General features: G+C 43.3%; 1 protein-coding gene across 1 annotated transcript in view; it reads left to right on the forward strand.

The window, feature by feature from the left end:
* Positions 1-22,923, forward strand: part of LOC126322142 (protein phosphatase PHLPP-like protein) — a 413,563-nt gene that overhangs the window by 153,349 nt on the left and 237,291 nt on the right. Inside the window, exon 6 of the mRNA XM_049994260.1 lies at positions 13,946-14,247. Coding sequence (XP_049850217.1) covers positions 13,946-14,247 — 302 coding nt within the window. The remainder of the gene's footprint in view (positions 1-13,945; positions 14,248-22,923) is intronic.

The raw sequence follows: 22,923 nt of genomic DNA on the forward strand, positions 1-22,923 counted from the left end.
TTCTAGGCGCTACAGTCTGGAACCGAGCGACCGCTGCGGTAGCAGGTTCGAATCCTGCCTCGGGCATGGATGTGTGTGATGTCCTTAGGTTAGTTAGGTTTAATTAGTTCTAAGTTCTAGGCGACTGATGACCTCAGAAGTCAAGTCGCATAGTGCTCAGAGCCATTTGAACCATTTAATAATTCAACTAAACTCTAAGATGAAAAATATAAAAGAAGCGCCACGAAGGAACTATCCAAATGGGACGGTAATCGACAGATGTGATGTACATGTACAGACAAACAAATGGTTACGATTTCAGAAAAATTGAATAATTCTTGTAAGAGAAAGTTTTTCACAAAATGAGCAAGTCAGTAACGCGCTGCTGCTCCTCTGGCCCTTATGCAAGCAGTTATTCGGCAAAGCATTGATTGATAGAGTTGTTGCCTTTTCTTTTGAGGGATGTCGTGTCAAATTGGCACTTTAGATGATCAAAACTCCGAGCTGGTTGGAAGGCCCTGTCCATAATGCTCTAAACGTTCTCAACTGGGGAGAGGCGGTGACCTTGCTGGTCAATGTAGTGTTTGGCAAGCGCGAAGGCATGTAGCAGAAACTCTCGCCGTTTGCAGGCGGGTATTATCTTTCTGAAATGTAAGTCCAGAATGGCTTGCCATGAAGGGCAACTAGATTGGGCGTAGAATATCGACGACATACCGCTGTGCTGTAAGTGTGCCGCAAATGAAAACCAAAGGGAACCTCTATGAAATGAAAAGGCACCAGAGACCATCACTCTTGGTTGTAGGGCCGTATGGCGGGTGACACTCAGGTTGGTATCCCACTGCGGTCCAGGGGGTCTCCAGACACGTCTTCGCTTGTGATCGGGACTCAGTTCGAAGCGCAGTCATCACTGAAGACAATTCCTCAAAAGTAAATGAAATTCCACGCCGAATGTGCCCGACTTGTCGATGTACATAAATCTATGTCAGTCGGCGCAATGTGCGTCATGAGCTCAAACCCTTATCTCTGAGCCGCCTGTTAATGGTTCTTGAGACAATCGAAGCACCAGGTGCACATCGGATCGATGATAATGATGAATCCGGGGCTCTGAGTGCCTCCGTGACGATTGCTCGTTCCTCGCGTCCTGTCGTCTCTCTACGTCGACCGCCGCCTTTTCGACGCTATGTTCGACCCATCCCGCCAATATCGTCGAACAGTGGCATCGCTTCTATTCAAATGACGAGCGATTCGCCGAGTATTCCAGCAAGCTTCTCTGAGCCTAACTACAAGTCCTCTCTCGAATACGATATCTGCGAATGTTGTTTGCGAGGCATAGTTACTGTCCAACTAAGTACATGGACTGGAATCCCCAAAGGCTTTATGCCCTGGCAACGTCATACATTCATTCATGTGTCGCGAAAGTTGATAGTTTTGCATTGTCCGTCTATAGCTGTATGAATATCAATTTCTAACCAATTTGCTTATCTCCTTGGTGGCGTGATGTTTCTTTTGTCTTCGAGCGTACTATAAGAACTATATAGAGTTCCTACTATTGGACTGGAAATGTACACAGCTTACCGATACAGTTCTACATATTTCCTCCAACTGACTCCTACCGACTTTCGGCGATAATCTGCACAACTGCAAACAACAGCACTATCCTAACTCTCCTATCACCGAAAGCCAAATCTAACAACCTAACTTTGGCATTAGTCCTATCAACCTAACGCAAATCCTCCACACTCACATCCTCCTGTTCATTCTGTTCATTCTAAATCTGTCAAGTAATTAGCATTGTGCATTTTATTAACATAACTAATCACTCTTATTAATTTTATGAATGGTCGCTTTAATAAAGTAGTTTTGAAGAAACCACTTTGTTTAATAACAGAAAAGCAATGTAGTTAATTTTTCCAGGTTACGAAAATAATAAATACATGAGATCTATTTCTTGCACACAGTAGCTAACCAGCTAATTCCCTAAATGGTTACAATGTGCCTACACGGCGACCTAGCTAACAAAAAGGCAGTCATTACCCGAAGACTTAATAACACACTGCAGATTGGCCGTTAATAGACACTATCATTTCGTACCTGCTTCTCCTTCGTCTACTCTTTCTTCTTCTACAACTATTTCTGTTTAAAATATTTTGTGGCAACGCAGCACACATAGCTAGGACTGAAGCCGTTACCTAATGAGTAAAATTAATGCATCTAAAAATAAAGTGAAAGTCCTTAACTTGAAAAGCTTGATAGCGCCACAATATGATTACAGTAGTTAACATTCATTTTGAAAAGTAGCATGAACCTTGCATAAACAAGCATCAGGCTCTGACTAAACTTGGAAAAACACATCGTGTTTTAAAAGATGTGGAAATGCACTTTGCAGCAGAATTAACCCCTAATTACGCTTAAGTTTGAAATTTGGCTCTAAGGTGTGCACAGCCATTCCTCTTGATGGTCCATCACCCTCTGGCTCAACGACGAACAGCAAGGTGCCGACGCATGCGAAAAGAAGCCCACAGCTCAGAAGCTCATGTGACCTATAAGGTTGCTTGATGACATCACATCGTCACTAAATTTCACCACAAATCTGTCCGAAGCCACTGTGGAAGTGTCACACGATAAGATGGTCACACCCACTTTACCCAAATGTCACGCCTTCCTTTGACGCCTCCGCGATGGAGGTTAGAACAGCGACGGCCTGCCTCGAAATCGCGCGGTTTTCTGGTTAGTGTCCGAGGAAAACAACCCAGACAAACTGCCGCTCAGAATCGGCACGAAAAGGCCACAGAGGTGGCACAAAGGGAGTTAAACAGCCGAAAACGACAGTTCGCAATGTGATGAGCAGCAGAAACTTGTTCTTGACAGCCCTTGACACTGCTGGCACTCTGGGACATTTAAACCCTTCTCCAAGGACACTGCAAGGCTGCATGCCCATCAAGGGTGATCGTACCTATTCGGAGCGTAGCGCGACCGTATTTTTGTTCTCGCGGAGAGGCTGAACCACTACATTCAAAACCACTCGACAAAATTTGAACGTGATCAAAGCACAACAGGGTGCTTATGCTTTCTCAGCGCTCCTGCTTTGCGTCTTCCAGCGGTGTGATCACAGGGGGATCCGACATTGACACGAGCATGAGTAAAACAACAAAGGGTCCCTCTAGGACCTCCCAGTTCGGAAAACCCGACGGTGACACTCGCCTAACTTTGTTGAGAGTTTTTAAAACGTATCTGTAGACAGAGCCCGTGATGAGTGTCCCAGGTGCTTGCAGGCAGGATTCGCTGCTGCTCATTCACCGCCAGACTGTTGCTCTTGCGCCTGGGAGTAGGCCACCCGGAATCGGGGTGTGTCGAAGAGACGCCGCGTTATGAACTGTAGCCTTTTATTCGCAAGTGTCGACACATTGCCGTTTGAAGCGTCGCAGAGCCCGTGAGTGACGTCACTGGGCGCCAAGCTTTTGAATAATTACGAAGGAAGGTTGTACGCCCCATTAGACAAATTTCAAACATACGCGTCGCAATGGGTGGAAATCACGGCATTTCAAAAAGGTGATTCTTTATTTCTGTTGCACAGTGTGAATTACGGTTCGGTGTTAAATCCATTACTGTACCCATTAAATTACTGTGCAGACTTTAAAGTTATCTCTCTGCCTGAAATTAACGTTCTACTAAAACAATGTATTTACTTGCAGGATTGAGAATGTTTGGATACAAAAACAGATGTACTTCATAGATTCCCTGCCAATCATTACAGCTTGTCTTGTATGAGCAGAAGCAACATTCAAGCAATAATTCTAAGATGTTTTTGTACACTAACGGCCTTGCCGTAGTATTAACAATAATGGTCCCCGTCAGATCACCGAAGTTAACCGCAGTCGGGCTTGGCTAACACTTGGACAGGCTACCGAACAGATCTACCGAGTGCTGTCGCTAAGGGGTGGGGCGGGGGGTGCACTCTTCCCCCTTTCGAGGCCAATTGAACAGCTACTTGACTGAGAAATAGCGACTGAGAAATAGCGTCACGAAAACCGACAACGGCCAGGAGAGCGGTGTGCTGACCACGTGCTCCTACGTATCCGCATCCGCTGAATCCTAAGGGGTGAGGACGACGCGGCGGCCGGTCGGTGTAGTTGAGTGTTCACAACCTATCTGGACGGCGCACGGGAGCGCGCGAGCGCATGTGTATGTGTGTGTGTGTGTGTGTGTGTGTGTGTGTGTGTGTGTGTGTGTGTGTGTGTGTGTGTGTGTGAGTGTGAGTGTGTGTGTGTGTGTGTGTAGACTAACGGTATTGCAATACCCTACAATATTTCATTTACTTCCACTGTAATACTGTGGATCACTTATTAACTTCTCTATTGTATTAACTTTCAGACAGTAAAACGAACAGCTCTTATATTATCTCATACTTAACACTGTGTGCATCTGTTATTACTTCAATGAGTTTTAATAAGCAGTGATGTTATCACATTTACTATTACTGAAGAAATGCAAAACAAAAAACATTGTTCTTTCAAATAGTCTCAACAAAACATTAATTACTGTACTTACTATCTGAGCACGTAGTAATTTTATGAAATCATCTACTCCTTACTTTAATAACTCTATATAAAAAGAAATAGACATGTTGTGTGCTGAAGGCCTTTGGTATCAAAACCAGGTCCTACAAGAAAATGTAACCACTTTAAAAAGGCATACTATCTCAATTATTGTGAAGCACTATTATGATCACTTCGTTGGTTGGCTGATTTTGGGGAGAAGACCAAACAGCGAGGTCATCAGTCCCCGTGCCGTTTCAAAGGAACCATCCCAGCATTTGCCTGAAGCGATTTAGGGAAATCACGGAGAATCTTAATCCGGATGGTCGGACGCGGGTTTGAACCGTCGTCCTCCCGAATGCAAGTCCAGTATGCTAACCACTATGCCACCTTGCTCGGTAATCGCTTCGTAAATTATTCAAATACAATTTTAAATAACGTGAAAGGACAGACTTGGTAATTTTTACTCATTAACGAAAACTTAATTTCTTTTTGGTTTATATTCTTCAAAACTAACAAAAATCTGTAGTCTGTAACCAATCACAATAACAACATACAGTGTTCGATCTTACCTTTCGTTGATCGGGTCGACAAATTATGTGCTCAGTTTGTGATTGATCTTAGATATGGCTCTATATAGTACATGTCACATATAAGTTTGAATGTTAACCTCTTGAAGTGCTATTACGTGTATTCACACTCCACTTCCTGTAAGTGATGCGGGCAATTTATTAGAGGCTAGTCATTGACATTTACAACAGAAATCCTCCAGAATATATTCTCTCTTACATTCTCCTTCCATTATGTTGTGTATTAGCCACACCTTTACGAAAGCATACGCCACTATACTTACAACCATTACACCAATATGGTACCAGAGGCATTCAATAAGTAAAACAGCTCTTTTTTTTCTCTGTGAGTTTAGATTGAAAAAACGCAGAATTTTTTGTGGGAAATGGTGAAATATTCCGCTTCAGCCCATATGGTTTCATGATGTTCCTACTGATGGCAGCGCTACACGTAGTCTACGAAATGGCGTCAGCAACGGGGGTGAGTTCCAAGCAGAGAGCTGTCATAGAGTTTCTTTTGGCAGAAGATCAGTGCAGATTTTCATAGGTGCTTGCAGAATGGCTATTACGACCTAGCAGTGAACAAAAGAACGGTGAGTAGTTGGGCGAGGGGTCTGTCATCATTGGAACAAGGTCGTGCAAACCTGTCCGATCGTCGCGTTCTGACTGGCCGCACACAACTGTGTCTGCTGCAATGCTGGAACGTGCAGACACTCTCGTTCGAGATGATCGACGGATCACAAACACCTTGCTGCACAATTGGATGACGCCATTGGTAATGCTGAAGCACTCGTCCACCAGGTGGTGTAGTCAAAGGTGTGTGCCCGCTGGGTCCCTTGCCGCCTAGCGAAAGATCGTAAAGAGCAGTCTGAAGTAGGCGGTTAACGGAAGAACATGTATCGACTGTGGTCACTTTGCGAGGTCAGAACTTCGAGTATACGACAGTCTGACCGAATTAATTTGACGTTAAGTTAGTCGTATTTCCTCATTTAAAAGCTGAGAAATTCGCCAATATGATTGTTCTCTTATAAAATCAAATTGTGATAACTACGAAGGGTGTTTAATAAGTAATATAACACATTTTTTCCTGAAAGCAGATTACTTTTATTCTGGTACCAATACACCATATTATTCCCCACTCTTTTTGGCTACAACATCCTATTTTTCAACATAATGTCCGTTCAATGCGACGGCATTACGCCACTTTAGTGGGAGGGCCTTTATGCCCAAATGGTACCACTCCATTGGTCACATCGGAGCAAACCTCTTGCTGGATCAAGAACGTCCCCATAATCCATGTACTGATACAAGCGAAGTCCATCCTTCAATGGGCCAAACAGATGGAAATATGGAAATCGGAAGATGCAAGATCAGGGCTGGCTGTGTGGCGGATGAGCAAGAACAGTGCAATGATGTTTTATGAGCTTCTCTCGGGTGTGTAGATTTGTGCGAGGTCTTGGGTTGTCATGGAGAAGGAGAAGTTAGTTTGCACTTTTTGTGACAAAGAACACGCTTAAGTCGTTTCTTAGATTTCCTGAGGGTAGCACAATACAATTCAGAATTGATCTTTGCGCCATGAGGGAACAGAATAGCTCGTGCTGAGTCCCAAAAGTCCACTGCCATAACTTTACTAGCTGAGAGTGTGGCTGTGAACATTTCTTGCGGAGGAGAGGTGGTGTGGCGCCACTCCATGGATTTGCCGTTTTGTTGCTCCTTCGAACTGATTAAACCCATGTTTCATCATCTGTGACGACGTTTAGACAAAAAATTATCGCAAGCAGTTCCACACAAATGCTTCCTGTTGTGTTCAAACCTCCCTTGTGCAGCATATTTTCCTTTTTTCCCAAGTTTATAAACGTCCGTCCGGTCACTGGCTCGACAGTTCAGCTTCTGTAGTCCTGGCTGTTTTCATACTACACGTTTGTTGTGGAATGTGAGTCATGTAGTAAGAATATATTACCGTCGAATGTAAACGCGATGAATAGTGAGAGCAGGCGAGATTCCGCATAGACCTCACACAGAAATGAACAACAAATATACGGATGTGAGCTATGTCACAATAGAGGAATTCAAGAGTCAAAACTTCCAAAACGGAACGCAAAAATCTTAACATTTGGTACTTGTGTAGAACAAGTAGGAGGTACGTACATCTGGAATCCCTTCATTACACCTCGCTGTGGCAAACGGACATTAGACCACGACACAGAGATAAATTTGAATGCAGCTAGTAGACATGCCAATGTCCAGACGAAGAGTTTACAATTTCGCGAGAAACATGTATTGATCACGGCTCTTCCTCTTCGCACACCGTGATCATATAAGCACGACAGCATGGTTTCTGCTAACTGCTCAGTGAAGCATAACTTGAGCTTGGACCTTTCTCTTTTTCTATTCTGCTTCTTTTTTTCACAGTTCAGTACACCTTCTTCCTGTTTTCATATTTGATCCGTGTTCAGATTTTGATGGGCTGTCCACCTGGCCATCTTATCACTGAATCTGAGGGGGTGAGAAGGCGTGTTTCGTTCGTCAATAGCCGCAAGCAGGTTAGCATTTCCCTCTTGTGCTAATCACTCCACAGCAATGCACTGCCTGATGCCAGGGATTTTGAAATATTGTTTCCCAGCCGGTGCTAGAACAGACCTGACGTCCGCGGAAAATCACTCACCCTTCAGCCAGTCTCTTAGGTGTCCTCCACAACCCATTTAGGAGGACTAGGGTAAGAATGACCCATCAGCTCCAGACAGAAGTAACTTCCTCCACCTGAATACCTACTTTGGCCGCAGTAGATCATACAGACGACGTCGGGAAAATCGAATCTGAAAGCGGTAGGGAGTTGGTGTTGAGTGCTAAGGTACCAGAATAAGTATTTTGAAATTATGGACTCTTAACAGGCCTCGTAACACCACTGAACACTAACAATACTAATGGACTCTGTTGGCCGTTCCGTTACGAGGAATTGCAACTCTAATGATTGACATACCTGTTGAAGGTGTGTACGTGTGTGAAGTTACATTGACATCTTATGATGTCTTGTGCGTCCTTCACTTTCCTTATTTTTTGTCAGGCAGTGTACCTAAAAAGACTTGGCGTTCGGAAGGATACCCAGCAGCCAACTACCACAAACATCCTCAATACCGTCATAAGATGTAAACATCCTCCCTCAATTATTTACACTGAAATTATTAAAAACTGGTGTCACTGCACGAGTGGTAATTACTTAATTACTTTGGTAGCAATGTTTATTACTAAAGTTTCGGAGCGTAATCTCCACAGATACTGTCAATTATTCACTCAACATGGATGTGGCTTCTGTGTCCAGGGATCTTCATATTTGTATGATATACCATAAACACATTTCAATAGGTCGTGGGGTTCGTAAATGACAAGCTTGAAGTGTAACTTCTTGTTTGCAAAAACCGATGTTTTGTTACCACTTAACATCATCTATTCCAATCACAAACACTGTCCAAAATCACAATGAAAATATAAAATCTGGACGCACATAAAAGATATGAAGCGATGCATTATCTTTCTAGCCACACAAATGAAAGATCTTCACAGCATGTTCATAATCTCATATGAAGAACGAGTGTCAGAGTGAGAATCACGCATTTGATGCCAAGCCAGATAGTATACAGGGTATAAATCAGATACTTTTACGTGTAGTATCTTAATATGTATACAGATTAGTGTGTTGGTTGCTTTTCTCTGTACTGAACAGTTTTCCCACAAACAAGTAATAAATCTTACGACCTGTTGTTTTCAGTATGATCATAACTGCACCACTAAGTGGACTACACCTGTCAGTATAGACTAACCGTTTTGCCTTCACACATCAACACCTGACTTGCTACTCAGAGGAAAATCAGCATTAATGGCTTACTCTTGCCAGATGTACTTGGAGGTACAACTCAACATAAAAACACACGACTTGCAATGACTGTAATTTTTTCTCTGCATATGACGTGGATATTGATGCAATGATGTTCAGTACGCCGTCCTCAGTCACCAATAGTAATATGTGCACTTACATCCATTACAGCTTGTATGTGAATTGATAATTGTTCTGGAAGCTTCCAGAAAGTTTTATAGCTGAAATTAATGTCTAGGTAACTTCTGCTTTTTATTGTTAATATAGTTTCAAATTAATGACTATAATTCACAACTTTAAGTCATTTTAGATAATTGTGGTAATGCCAGACATTAACATAGATAACAAAATAAGATGAATATTTCTAAAGTTCGTTTGTTTCGTTATAAAACTGATGTGGTGTCGATCGTTAAATGAATAAAAATGTAAATAGAAATAAGTTTCTTGAACAACATGAAAATTACTTTCTAAAATAAGAACAAGAGATATTTTGTTTCATACGCTTTTATTATTATTTGTTGGAAATCTAATATTCATGGTATAATATTGTAGCATAAGTAACTAGCGATGTATAAACTGAAAACTATGTATATGATACAGTAGCGCCCGAGTACTAGAAAAATTTATAAATGTCCAAAATCATAAATTAAACCATGATAAATTAAAAGAAGTTCAAACACAGCCAGAAACCAAGAAGTACCGTACATTTCTGTTGGTGTTTGGAGGAGGGGAGGGAAGAGAAATCCGACAGGCCTTGATTTATTAGAAAAGTGAATTGGTTCTTTCTAGTAGCTGAAGTGCTTATGCAACTATTTGGCTCTGAGCACTATGGGACTTAACATCTGTGCTCATCGGTCCCCTAGAACTTAGAACTAGTTAAACCTAACTAACCTAAGGACATCACACACATCCATACCCGAGGCAGGATTCGAACCTGCGACCGTAGCGGTCACGCGGTTCCAGACTGAAGGGCCTAGAACCGCACGGCCACACCGGCCGGCGCAACTATTTGGTTCATGTGTTTTATATCACAGTTACATTATAATCACTGATGAATTTGAATGATGCCATGGTTTTATGCTGATACTAGGTGACACATGAAAAAATTATAATGATTTAGGTGCGATGATGAGCGTGACTATGAGGCCATGTATACCATTAGGTTGTGACTAGAATTCAACAAGGTGGATGAAGAGAGAAGGAGAAAACGGGAGGATGGTTTCAGGTGGAGAGTTGTGATTAGGGATGAAAAGAGGAGTAAATATCGGGACCTATTTCGTCGTTGAGTAGTGGGAGTTGGTTAAAATTGCTTCGGGTTAGGATGGATAAGGCGTGGAGGTGGAATATGGATCTAGAGGCTCAGCACGTTACCTGGATTCGTTATTAGTGTATGGGAAATTAGGTCGCTGGAGTGGATTTTGTGACTGATGCATCAGAACCGAGGGTGTTCTAGGAAGAAAAGGTGTGGGAAGTGGATGAGTGATTTTTTTTTCTTTATTGTCGTCTCATTTCCCTCGCCGTATATGGGCAAGGGGAGGGGTGGGGCAGCCGGAGTCGCCGTGCGGTTCTGGGTGCTACAGTCTGGAGCCGAGCGACCGCTACGGTCGCAGGTTCGAATCCTGCCTCGGGCATAGATGTGTGTGATGTCCTTAGATTAGTTAGGTTTAAGTACTAAGTTCTAGAGGACGTCGTTATCAGGAGAAAGAAAACTGGCGTACTACGGATCGGACCGTGGAATGTCATATCCCTTAATCGGGCAGGTAGGTTAGAAAATTTAAAAAGGGAAATGGGGAGGTTAAAGTTAGATATAGTGGGAATTAGTGAAATTCGGTGGCAGGATGAATAAGACTTCTGGTCAGGTGAATACAGGGTTATAAATACAAAATCAAATAGGGGTAATGCAGGAGTAGGTTTAATAATGAATAAAAAAATAGGAGTGCGGGTAAGCTACTACAAGCAGCATAGTGAACGCATTATTGTGGCCAAGATAGACACGAAGCCCATGCCTACTGCAGTAGTTCAAGTTTATATGCCAAATGGGTCTGCAGATGATGAAGAAATTGATGAAATGTATGATGAGATAAAAGAAATTATTCAGGTAGTGAAGGGAGACGAAAATTTAATAGTCATGGGTGACTGGAATTCTTCAGTAGGAAAAGAGAGAGAAGGAAACATAGTCGGTGAATATGGATTGGGGCTAAGAAATGAAAGAGGAAGCCGTCTGGTAGAATTTCGCACAGAGCATAACTTAATCATAGCTAACACTTGGTTCAAGAATCATAAAAGAAGGTTGTATACGTGGAAGAATCCTGGAGATACTAGAAGGTATCAGATAGATTATATAATGGTAAGACAGAGATTTAGGAACCAGGTTTTAAATTGTAAGACATTTCCAGGGGCAGATGTGGACTCTGACCACAATCTATTTGTTATGTACTGTAGATTAAAACTGAAGAAACTGCAAAAAGGTGGGAATTTAAGGAGATGGGACATGGATAAACTGACTAAACCAGAGGTTGTACAGTGTTTCAGGGAGAGCATAAGGGAACAATTGACATGAATGGGGAAAATAAATACAGTAGAAGAAGAATGGGTAGCTCTGAGGGATGAAGCAGTGAAGGCGGCGGAGGATTAAGTAGGTAGAAAGACGAAGGCTAGTAGAAATCCTTGGGTAGCAGAAGAAATATTAAATTTAATTGATGAAAGGAGGAAATATAAAAACGCAGTAAATGAAGCAGGCAAAAAGGAATACAAACGTCTCAAAAATGAGATTGACAGGAAGTGCAAAATGGCTAAGCAGGGATTGCTAGAGGACAAATTTAAGGATGTAGAGGCTTACCTCACTAGAGGTAAGATAGATACTGCCTACATGAACATTAAACAGACCTTTGGAGAAAAGAGAGCCACTTGTATGAATATCAAGAGCTCAGATGGAAACCCAGTTCTAAGAAAAGAAGGGAAAGCACAAAGGTAGAAGGAGTATATAGAGGGTCTATACAAGGGTGATGAACTTGGGGACAATATTATGGAAATTGAAGAGGATGTAGATGAAGATGGAATGGGAGACACCATACTGCGTGAAGAGTTTGACAGAGTACTGAAAGACCTGAGTCGAAACAAGGCCCTGGGAGTAGACAATATTCCATTGGAACTACTGACGGCGTTGGGAGAACCAGTCCTGACAAAACTCTACCATCTGGTGAGCAAGATGTATGAGACAGGTGAAATACCCTCAGACATCAATAAGAATATAATAATTCCAATCCCAAAGAAAGCACGTGTTGACAGGTGTGAAAATTACCGAACTATCAGTTTAATAAGTCACTACTGCGAAATAGTAACGCGAATTCTTTACAGACGAATGGAAAAACTGGTAGAAACCGACCTAGGGGAAGATCAGTTTGGATTCCGCAGAAATGTTGGAACCCGTGAGGCAATACTGACCCTATGACTTATCTTAGAAAATAGGATAAGGAAAGGCAAACCAACGTTTCTAGCATTTGTAGACTTAGAGAAAGCTATTGACAATGTTGACTGGAATACTCTCTTTCAAATTCTAAAGGTGGCAGGGGTAAAATACAGGGAGCGAAAGGCTATTAACAATTTGTACAGAAACGAGATGGCAGTTATAAGAGTCGAGGGGCATGAAAGGGAAGCAGCGGTTGGGAAGGGAGTGAGACAGAGTTGTAGCCTGTCCCCGGTGTTATTCAATCTGTATATTGAGCAAGCAGTAAAGGAAACAAAAGAAAAATTTGAAGTAGGTATTAAAATCCACGGAGAAGAAATAAAAACGTTGATGTTCGCCGATGACATTGTACTTCTGTCAGAGACAGCAAAGGACTTGGAAGAGCAGTTGAACGGAATGGACAGTGTCTTGAAAGGAGGATACAAGATGAACATTAACAAAAGAAAAACGAGGATGATGGAATGTAGTCGAATAAAGTCGGGTGATACGGAGGGAATTAGATTAGGAAATGAGACATTTAAAGTAGTAAAGGAGTTTTGCTATTTGGGGAGCAAAATAACTGATGATGGCCGTAGTAGAGAGGATATAAAATGTAGACTGGCAATGGCAAGGAAAGCGTTTCTGAAGAAGAGAAATTTGTTAACATCGAATATTGATTTAAGTGTCAGGAAGTCGTTTCTGAAAGTATTTGTATGGAGTGTAGCCATGCATGGAAGTGAAACATGGACGATAAATAGTTTGGACAAGAAGAGAATAGAAGCTTTTGAAATGTGGTGCTAACGTAACTAATGAGGAGGTATTGAATAGAATTGGGGAGAAGAGAAGTTTGTGGTACAAGTTGACAAGAAGAAGGGATCAGTTGGTAGGACATGTTCTGAGGCATCAAGGGATCACAAGTTTTTAGCATTGGAGCGCAGCGTGGAGGGTAAAAATAGTAGAAGGAGACCAAGAGATGAATACACTAAGCAGATTCAGAAGGATGTAGGTTGCAGTAAGTACTGGGAGATGAAGAAACTTGCACAGGATATAGTAGCATGGAGAGCTGCATCAAACCAGTCTCAGGACTGAAGACAACAACAACAAGAAGTTCTAGCGACTGATGACCTCAGAAGTTAAGTCTCATATGCTCAGAGCCATTTGAGCTATTTTGGAGGGGGCGGGGGGGGGGGGGCGTGGCTGCCAGCGGAAACAAGTCGCTGATCTTCAGTCACATGAGAGTAAAAATTTAAAACATGCTATAAAATGGGATACGGCAGTTGACAAAATGAATGTTTGACAGAAAAAGACATAGATTCATTCGTGTAATATAAAATATAGAAGGCGGAGTTATTGGTTAATTAATCGACTGATAAAGATGCAATCGCAAATGAGTGTTTCACGAAAGCTAAGAGACAGAGGGACAGTCTCGTAAGTTAAAAAGAACGGCAATATTTGGTGATTTGTTTGGTAAATACACGCATGTGTCTGGATACGTCGTGGACACCTCGCAGACAGAGGGTACGGACTGTTTTCGTGGGTGCGGCAGGCGACGGAGGAGGCGGCGCAGCCGTCGCGGCTGGACGTGAGCGGCGGCGCGCTGGAGTCGCTGCCGGCGGCGCTGCTGTGCGGCGCGTCGCTGCTGGAGCTGGACGCGTCGCGCAACCGGCTGCGCGACCTGGAGGCGCTGGCCGCCGCCCCCTGCTGCCGCGGGCTGCGCGCCCTGTCGCTGGCGCACAACGCGCTGGCCGCGCTGCCGCCGCCGCTGCTGCGCCTCCACCGGCTGGCACTGCTCGACCTCTCCTCCAACTGCCTGCGCGACCTGCCCGACGGCTTGCGGGACCTCCAGCAGTGAGTAGCCTGTCTCTGCCATTCGCACTCGCGCCGACTCATCTACCTGGCGGACAAATCACACCATCTCCTATATACGTTGCTGCGAACGACAGAAAATATACAACCCCCTGATATCTTTTGGAACATTGTTCCTGGCAAACAGCTGTCCAAAATTAGACTAAAACTTTTTAATTAAAACAGGATAGGATATCATGTAAATTGTTAATAAATTTTAAATTAATACTCTTTAAAATTTTAAATTTTAACAATTTACATGCTTTCATAGGCAGTTTTTACAGTGGTTAAAATAAACGTTGCATATTGCCGAAACTTTCACGCTGAACGTTGTAACCCAGAAATTCAGTACGTTATGATATCTATAGTATGATTTGTTTGTAATGTAATTCTAGCGGAAACAATACATGTTTCTACGTGAGGGGACAGTGTGCGCAGTCTATAGCATTGCAGTAATGGTGCTGTCTCACATTACGAGAGTTCAGAATGGTTCGGACAACAAAGTACGATCACAGCCTCCTTAACAGTCACTATGTAAGGAGCAGGGAACGAGTACCTCAGTGATTAAAGTGATGTCTCTAGAATCTGAAAAAAGTTTCTAGCGTAGGGATCAGTTGACGATAGCCACAGAAGTTTCGGCGGCGGAAAAACAACAGGTGTGCAGGACCGATATCTCAGTATGACAGCGAGCAGAAATCCTCAACGCAGTAATATACATGTACGGCGGCGGTTCCAAGCAGCTACGGGAGTCCACGTGTCGCCACAAATGATGCGCAATAGGTTCTATGAGGAGGCACTACGTGTCAGACCACCTTTCAAGTCTCGTTCTCTAAATCGGGTTCGGAGACGGAATAGTGTCACGAGGGCACCAAACCACTCTCGGTGGGGCACAACGCTCTTTTCTGATACATTCCTGTGTGGGAGCAACGAGAAAAACATCATTTGCACCGTAACTGTATCGTAGACAGCCACCTTTATCGTGACAGACCAGTAAGGTTTTGGAAAGGAATCATGTATGGATGCAGGACACCCCTTGTGCCAATACATAGGAGGATCACTGAGTCGAAGTGTCGGTACCGTATCTTTGGATGCATTGCGTTTCCATTTGTTGAACATTTTGGGGCGTGATTCATGCTGAAGGAAGACAATGCAAACTTCCATCGCCCAATATTGTAAACATCTTCCTAATGGACCAGAGAATCCACCAGATGAAATGTCCTCCATATTCTCCTGACCTCATTTGCATTCAGGAACCATGGGTCATGCTAAAACGGGCGGTTTGTAATGAGATGTTTTTGGCGTCATAGAGGCCTCTGTGGAGTAGTGGCACAATATCCCACAGGCTTATCTGCACAGACTGGTAAGAAATATATGTAACCGCTGTCAGAAATGTCTCCAATTACTAGAAGGGTCAGTTAGTTCACACACAATGTGTTATGTAAGATAATACTGAGAAGAAACTGTAGTGTTTGCAGTGGAATCTTTCCTAAGGTTTTGTTTTTGTTCTTTAGTTTATGTTTATCAAGTGGGCATGTTTTTGTCTTCCTTATTTATGTTTTCATAGGATGGTACCTAACACAACAAAATCAGTTCCTTTTCCCATTACGTCCAGTATTCACAATAAAGCTATAAGAAACATTTCTTTTGACCTCTGTAGTTAAAAACTTTAAACTCCCTAACAGCTTAGTGCGCGACAGTCATTCGGATTCCCCGCCCAGTCTGGGGACTGATACGGAAGAAAGGCCAGAGATACTCGCGCTTCATACCATGACCACAGCTCGCACCCGGAGAGGGCACCGTCGCAGGAGCAACGGGACGGTCTACTCACGCGAGAGTGCTAGCAAACAACGAGGCCTGGCACGTGTCCCCCAGTCTCCCTGTTCCATTGAACCCTTCGATAGGCGCCATTGATTAGTGGAGTGATTGGTCTTGCCTCTGTTTTCATTATTTGATACACATTACTCCTTGAACTGTTTCTGCACGCTTGTGACTTCAGCTAAGCTCTGGACTTTGCTTCTGACTAGCCGTTTACTTCATGAGCTCCGCCGTCACCGAGGACAGGAACCGCCTGCTTGTTCCACTGTTCTCCGCTCCGCATCAGCACCTGCGCGAGCGATCATAAGCTGTGTTAGCTAAACAGAGTAGAATGCTAAAGATACCAGTCGGTTCATTTCTATAATACTACTTGATCAAAAGAACCCGGACACCTGTTAGTGGACGTCAATACGCGGTGTGTCGGCCGTTCATCTTTTATTAACTCTGCTGGGAACACTTTCACTTAGGTTTCTAAATGTCTGTGGAGGTATAGCAGAACATTCTCCCTCAGGAACCGAAACCAGAGAGGCTACCGATGTTCGACGCTGGAGTCTAGAGCGAAATCGACGTTCTAAATCAACCTAATGGTGTCCCATTGTCTTCAGGTGAGGTGAGGACTCTGGAAAGGCCAGTCGATTTCGGAAACGATATTGTTCACAAATCATTGCTTCACAGATGCTGCTTTACGATGGGGTGTGCTTTCATGCTAATATAAATAATCGTCGTCTTTGAATTATTCCCCTATTGTGTGAAGTGTTCCGTGCCGTATTCTTAATCACGACATGGGAACCACACCACAACCATGAAAAATACCGCCATACTGTAACACCATCTCCTCTGTACTTCACTGTTGACACAATAGGAGGGGGGGGGGGGGGGGGCTCTGAGCACTACGGGACTCAACTGCTGTGATCATTAGTCCCCTGGAACTTTGAACTACTTAAACCTAACTAACCTAAGGACATCACACACATCCATGCCCGAGGCAGGATTCGAACCTGCGACCGTAGCAGTCGCACGGTTCCAGACTGCGCGCCTAGAACCGCGAGACCACCGCGGCCGGCGACACAATAGGTGATAGAAGGCAACATTCTACAGGCAATCGCCAAACCCGAACACTTCCATCGCATTGCCACAGTATACGGCGTGATTCATTTATTCCAAATCACTTTCCATTCCTCCAGAGTCCACCTGGGCCGCATTTTACACGACTCCAAACATCGCTCAGCGTTGACTACTGAAATGCATGGCTTATGAAGAGCTGCGCGATCCTTTTTTTTGTTTTGTTTTTTGTTTTTTTATTCCCTGCGCACAGTCACTGTACTAGGTGGAGTGCTGGTAGCCCTTTGGAACTTCGCCCTTCCGCAGATTTCAAGCTATTTTTTTGATCATTTTTCAGCTACCCCCCGCAGTGGTCGACGGCCCCTACCCTTCAGAACAGGAAGTCTGTCTGGTCTTCGTTTAGCTGTGTTTGTTCCTCTGCGCTTCGACTTTAGAATCATATCACAAACAGAAGTTACAATCTTCGAGGTTGTTAGGCGGCGTCATTCTTCTAAACGATGCACTTTTTGTCCCCTCTGCTGGGATCTTCATCAGGGTCTTGTAGTATCAGTGCTGATTGTTGTACAATCAACAGTGGGCACCACAACATTCTGAAGAACATTCCAATAGAGGAGTCGAAACTTCGGTAGTTTAGAAGAAACGTGACGCAGCGTAACAGCACAGAAGGTTTTAACTTCAGTGACAATGGTCACGAAAGCCTGCAGACTTAGGTATCACCAACACCCACTTGGCAAGTTTTAAAAGGGTTGAAATGCTCCCGATGGATTTGTTACTCAGGAGAAAAAGCTTTGGTTAATGCCAATGACGCATTTGGACTACCATCCCCATCTTGAAATGACTAACTTTTCCATTTATGGGATATTTTCTTATTTTGCTCCATTTTAAATCTTGTGCGGATAGCAAAAATATGCTAATGTGCCGGCATTAATAAGATATAAACTGAAACAGTCACAAACGCTTACATATGTTCAGCGGATAGCATTCTTTCTTTTTTTTTAACTTAAGCGTTTTCAAGAGTGTGGACAAAATGCTGCAATTCAAACAGTAAACATATTCCACACGAGTCACTGTGGCACACGAACACTTCATAATATTCCTCATGTAAGTTGCAGCCACGTACTTTGCATTACATATTTTCGATTGTAATGAAAAGATCACTCGTCTCCCAAAAATGAAAGATCTTAATTACCTTATGTTTAAAGAAAATGTGTAAGTGGTGCAACGCACTAATAACAGAAAAATGATTCTTTTTAGTTGTTTTAAGAAGTGTTTTTCCAATAACTAAATTTGGCATACCTTGATAGAGACGTCATACCGCATAGTATTAAGCTCAAGAGATGTATTTTCCCACGAGAAATATCTTCAGTAGGTTTCAGCTACTACTCAAGAGTATCGCTTGAATATAGGAGATAGCCACGTGTCCATCTAGAAAGGCTACTTCATGCAAATCAAGGCAATCACCTGGCGGCGACCAATTCCAAACGAGTCAAAGACCGTGCTGGAGCAGCGGGAAGAGACGGCAGTGGCCAAGGGCTGCTCCACATCAGCTGCTTTCTCGTTTTTATTGTTTCTTCATTTGCCCCCAGGGGGCAGGCTGGCAGCGGATAAAATCGCTCTTCTGCCAAAGGTTTTTCCATGATTAACAAAGTTTTCACTGTGTGAACCACATGAAAACAAAATCTGTTTTTACCAATGCTCATCGCGATATAATTTTATGATGTTTTTAAAAAAAGTAGATGACTTTAGACAATAGTTAAAATGTAATCAGTAATGATGTTTCATGCTGCTAGGATGTAATGTTTATGCTGATGGTGCGTGAAAATCAAAACGTTCATGATGTAGAGGAAATGTTGTAAAGTACAGTGGGGCCTTGTTGAGCCGTAAGTAGGGGAAAGAACGGAGGACCAGAACACGCAAAGATGGGGTCGGGTGGGGAGAATCTATCACCGCCATCTCTGATGAAACTGCAGAACTCACGCTAACACTGTTCATCGTTAGGCTAATGAAGCAAACCTCCAGGCTATCGTCAAAATTTCATTGTCACAGATGTTGCTATCTTTGATGTCTCAATAGGACTGGTTCTACCAAGGGGAATGTAGCACCAGCGCCACTTAAGGGATAGGGTCAGTGAACAAGGGATATACAGAGTGGTTACAATGAAATTTTCGCTACTTCAGAGGACCCCATGAAAAACGAGTGATCGAGAGACAATGAAACATTGTGAAAATATTTGTAAGGACATGCGGAAGAGAAATAACTAATAAACCATTGAAAGAGACACATTTTAATTTGCACATGAGAGGGTAGCATTTCTTATCTTCGTACGATGTTTAAGTTACAGGTTACAAGCGTTGCTCGGTGTGACGACCATCTGCATCCACCGCAGCCTGTAACCGCACTAGAGGTTGCTCAACTGCTAGCCGAAACAACGGTGGACCATGGTACGTCCAGTTGTCGTATCACAGTTAGTTCACTGCTTGAAGATCGCACATTACGTCCAGCATTCTCAGCCATGGCAGCAGTAACTTTTTCGACAATTTGAGGAGCAATTGGCTGTCGACCTCTCCCAGGAGCATTTCCCAAATCGCCAGTTAATGCGAGCTTCCTAATCAAGTTCTTCGACCCCGGTGCGTAAAGAGGACCTCCCCGTGTGTTCCTTTAATGTATCGATAATCGCGAAGAGCAGCATCACTATTGCTGTTGTTGTGATAAAACAACTTTACGAGTAAAGCACGCAAAGTGAGTGTCTGCAAATGTAATACACACATGTCTCTGTTTCAACTCTATGTCGCCAGACCAGTGCCGGCGCCTAATGGTTGGTTATGATAAACACTACCAACGACGCAAATCCTGCAGCGCACAATCTGATCGTCATTCCTGTAGAGCTGGGAACGGAATTTTTTTTTTCGTCCACACTGTCTCAAGTAGTGAATGCTTAATTGCAGTATATCTCTACAATGAGGAGCCAAAATGTTTAACCACCGCGAGGCTGGTGGGGTTGAGGGGCACGTGACACGGCAAGAAAAGTATATAGGCGGAAGAGAGACATATTGGGAATCATTCAAGTGTCTACATCGACCGAAAATGTGGAAATCAACTGGCACGAGAGACTTCGACAAAGGGCAGTCTTATGGCTCCGCGCCTCATAACGGCAAAGCTGTTCGGCTGCAGCGTGCTGCTGCCGTGAGCATCTGTAGAAAGCGGATGAAGCGTGGTGAAACCAGGAGTAGGCGAAAAGGTGTTGGACGTTCAGGCCTCATCACAGAATGTCAGATCACAGGCTTAAGCCCTCTGTAAAGCAGAATATGCGGCAATCTGTGGTAGGTCTGACAACAGAGAACAATGCTGGAGTAGGCACAAGTGTTTCAGAGCCCAATGTTCAGAGCACATTGTTGAACATGGGGCTCCAAAACAGACGACTCCCTAGTAGTTTCCGTGCTAACTCAACAACACTGTCAATTATGGCTGCAGTAGAGAGGGGATCGTCGAGGTTTGACCAACGGAAACATGTCGCCAGGTCGGAAGAGTCATGTTTCTTTTTTTGGAAAGGACAATGGTCGTGTCCGGATTCGTCGTCACCCAGACGAATGGCTGTTCGAAACATGTACCACACCCGGGCGCAGCGCTGTGGCGGCAGTTTTATGCTGTGGGAAGAATCACTTGGACTTTCATGGGGCCTGTGGTAGTAATCGAAGGCACGATGGCGGCTGTGGACTTCGTGGGCGTTAGTGGACGGCCTGCATCCCTTCATGCTCCCCGTAAGGTGACGGCGTCTTCCAGCAGGAAAAATGTCCACCTCACAAGCCCAGAGTCGTGCTGCAGTGCGTGGTTATTGTTATGTTACTACATACACACAAATCTGCACACTCCGGTGGATATAGTGGGCTTTAAGCCACAAATACTCTTAACTTTATAGGACAGGTCAGAAGCTTAAACCTTCTGTGCATATTCTTCTGCTGGGGTTAGTCAAAGTTTTAATCACCACCTTGAAAAAGTAAAGTTGCGTAGCAATTTTTTTGGTTATTTTCAGGTAAATGTCTGCAGTCCTGGTACACACTGAAAACCGTACGTCACATTACCGTGTCACACGGCTAGAGAAAGCAAAACAGTTTTACCAATGGTCTACACCGACTTGTTTTGCCAAAATTTCTTTGGAAACTATGGTTCAGCGGTTTCTGTTGCACAAGATTACAATATCTATCAAGTTCTTCTGTGTTCCTTAAATCACCCGCAGTAAAAACTACGATGGTTTCATGATAAGCATAGAAGCAGTTCCTCCTCTATTCTTTATCCAGTTGATTTCACTAAATCATGCACGCTACTGATGTGATCTCAGACCTAAAGAACAACAACAATATTTTGACAAAAGAAAGTGTATGATGAAAGGATTTGTAATTTGCACGTTTAGGAGCTACAGTAGGATACTGCCAGACAGTATTTAAATCAACGCATGTTTAGATACGTATCCAATTACAAATACAGGCACGCAGAGTAAAGAGTTTGAATCTTACCTGCTAGTTGCCGTGTTCTTCACGATAAACACTTGTGTTTGAACTTATATTTTCTGCATGATTATATGAGTCCTCTGGACTTAGTCTTCCATTGTAGATGATAACTCAGTGATTGAAATTTATATGCAGTAATAAAAACCGGTTTCAAATTCACTCGGCCAATGCTGGAATTTCCCTCGCTTTCAAGATTTTATTTTTTATTTTTCTGGGTTGTAGGTCGCTAACATTTCCAAGCCTCAATAAAGGTTGATACGTAGATGACAGTGCATATTTGGTGTCACGCTGCAACAACTGACAGAATCAAAGAGCACGCAACGCCTATATAAACAGGCTGAAATATCCGCAAACAAATGGAAGACACAATTCAAACACACAAAAAGCCCGTTGTTTAGACACCAACACAACACTAATTTGCAAGCGTAGAAACCACACAGACTAAATGTTCATTTCTGGAGAAAAAAGAAATCACCCCATAATCAAATGTAAAACACCATGGAATTCATTCAGACGACCTGTATAAATTTGCCAAAAAAATGAAACAGAAAAATAATACCGGCAGAAAACAGACTTAACCTAGTACGGCTAGTGAAACTTAGAAAGCATGTCGTTTAGAAATAAAATTTTCGTTTCCCCTTACTTGAATATGGAACGCAGGTATGGATAGCGTCATCCACCCAAATCAAGAAGATCAAGTCTACCGGCATGACGGTCCTACAAATACCTACAGACGTAGCACATGATTTTCCTACTGCCTCATTACACAAAGCACTCAATACATAGAAAATACAGGACAGACTCGAGGGGCATTTCGCCAGATAAGGGCTCAACAGATTAAAATACCGAGCATCCGCGAAATTTCTGCTTCAGAACCGAGGTAGGGTCTTCAACAACCCACACTTGATCAAGTAAAAAAGTCTCCAGACCCGTCTTCGTTGATCACCTAGAAGCGGGACTCCTCATTGTACAGATTACTATTCCAGCCAATGAGATTCCAGGCCGAATGTGCTTAATATTTAGCAGGAAAAAATTGATACGTTGCAACGTTTCCGAGTTAATTAGCATTAAATTTAACCAGTTAGGCCGTTATATGGGCAAATTCAAACAACCCGCCAGAGACGGTGGCACCGAAGGTGTCCATTTGACTTCCTGTCACCTATCTGGTGGGCCACTTGAATTTGCGCGCGCAACGCCCTGATTGGCTAAGTTTAATACCAATTAACTCGAAAACGGCGCTACGTATCCAGTGTTTTGTTAACAATCATTTCTCAGCACAGTCTACCAAATGTGTGTG

This window comes from Schistocerca gregaria, chromosome 2 (genome assembly GCF_023897955.1).
Source record: "Schistocerca gregaria isolate iqSchGreg1 chromosome 2, iqSchGreg1.2, whole genome shotgun sequence".
Lineage (NCBI taxonomy): Eukaryota > Metazoa > Arthropoda > Insecta > Orthoptera > Acrididae > Schistocerca > Schistocerca gregaria.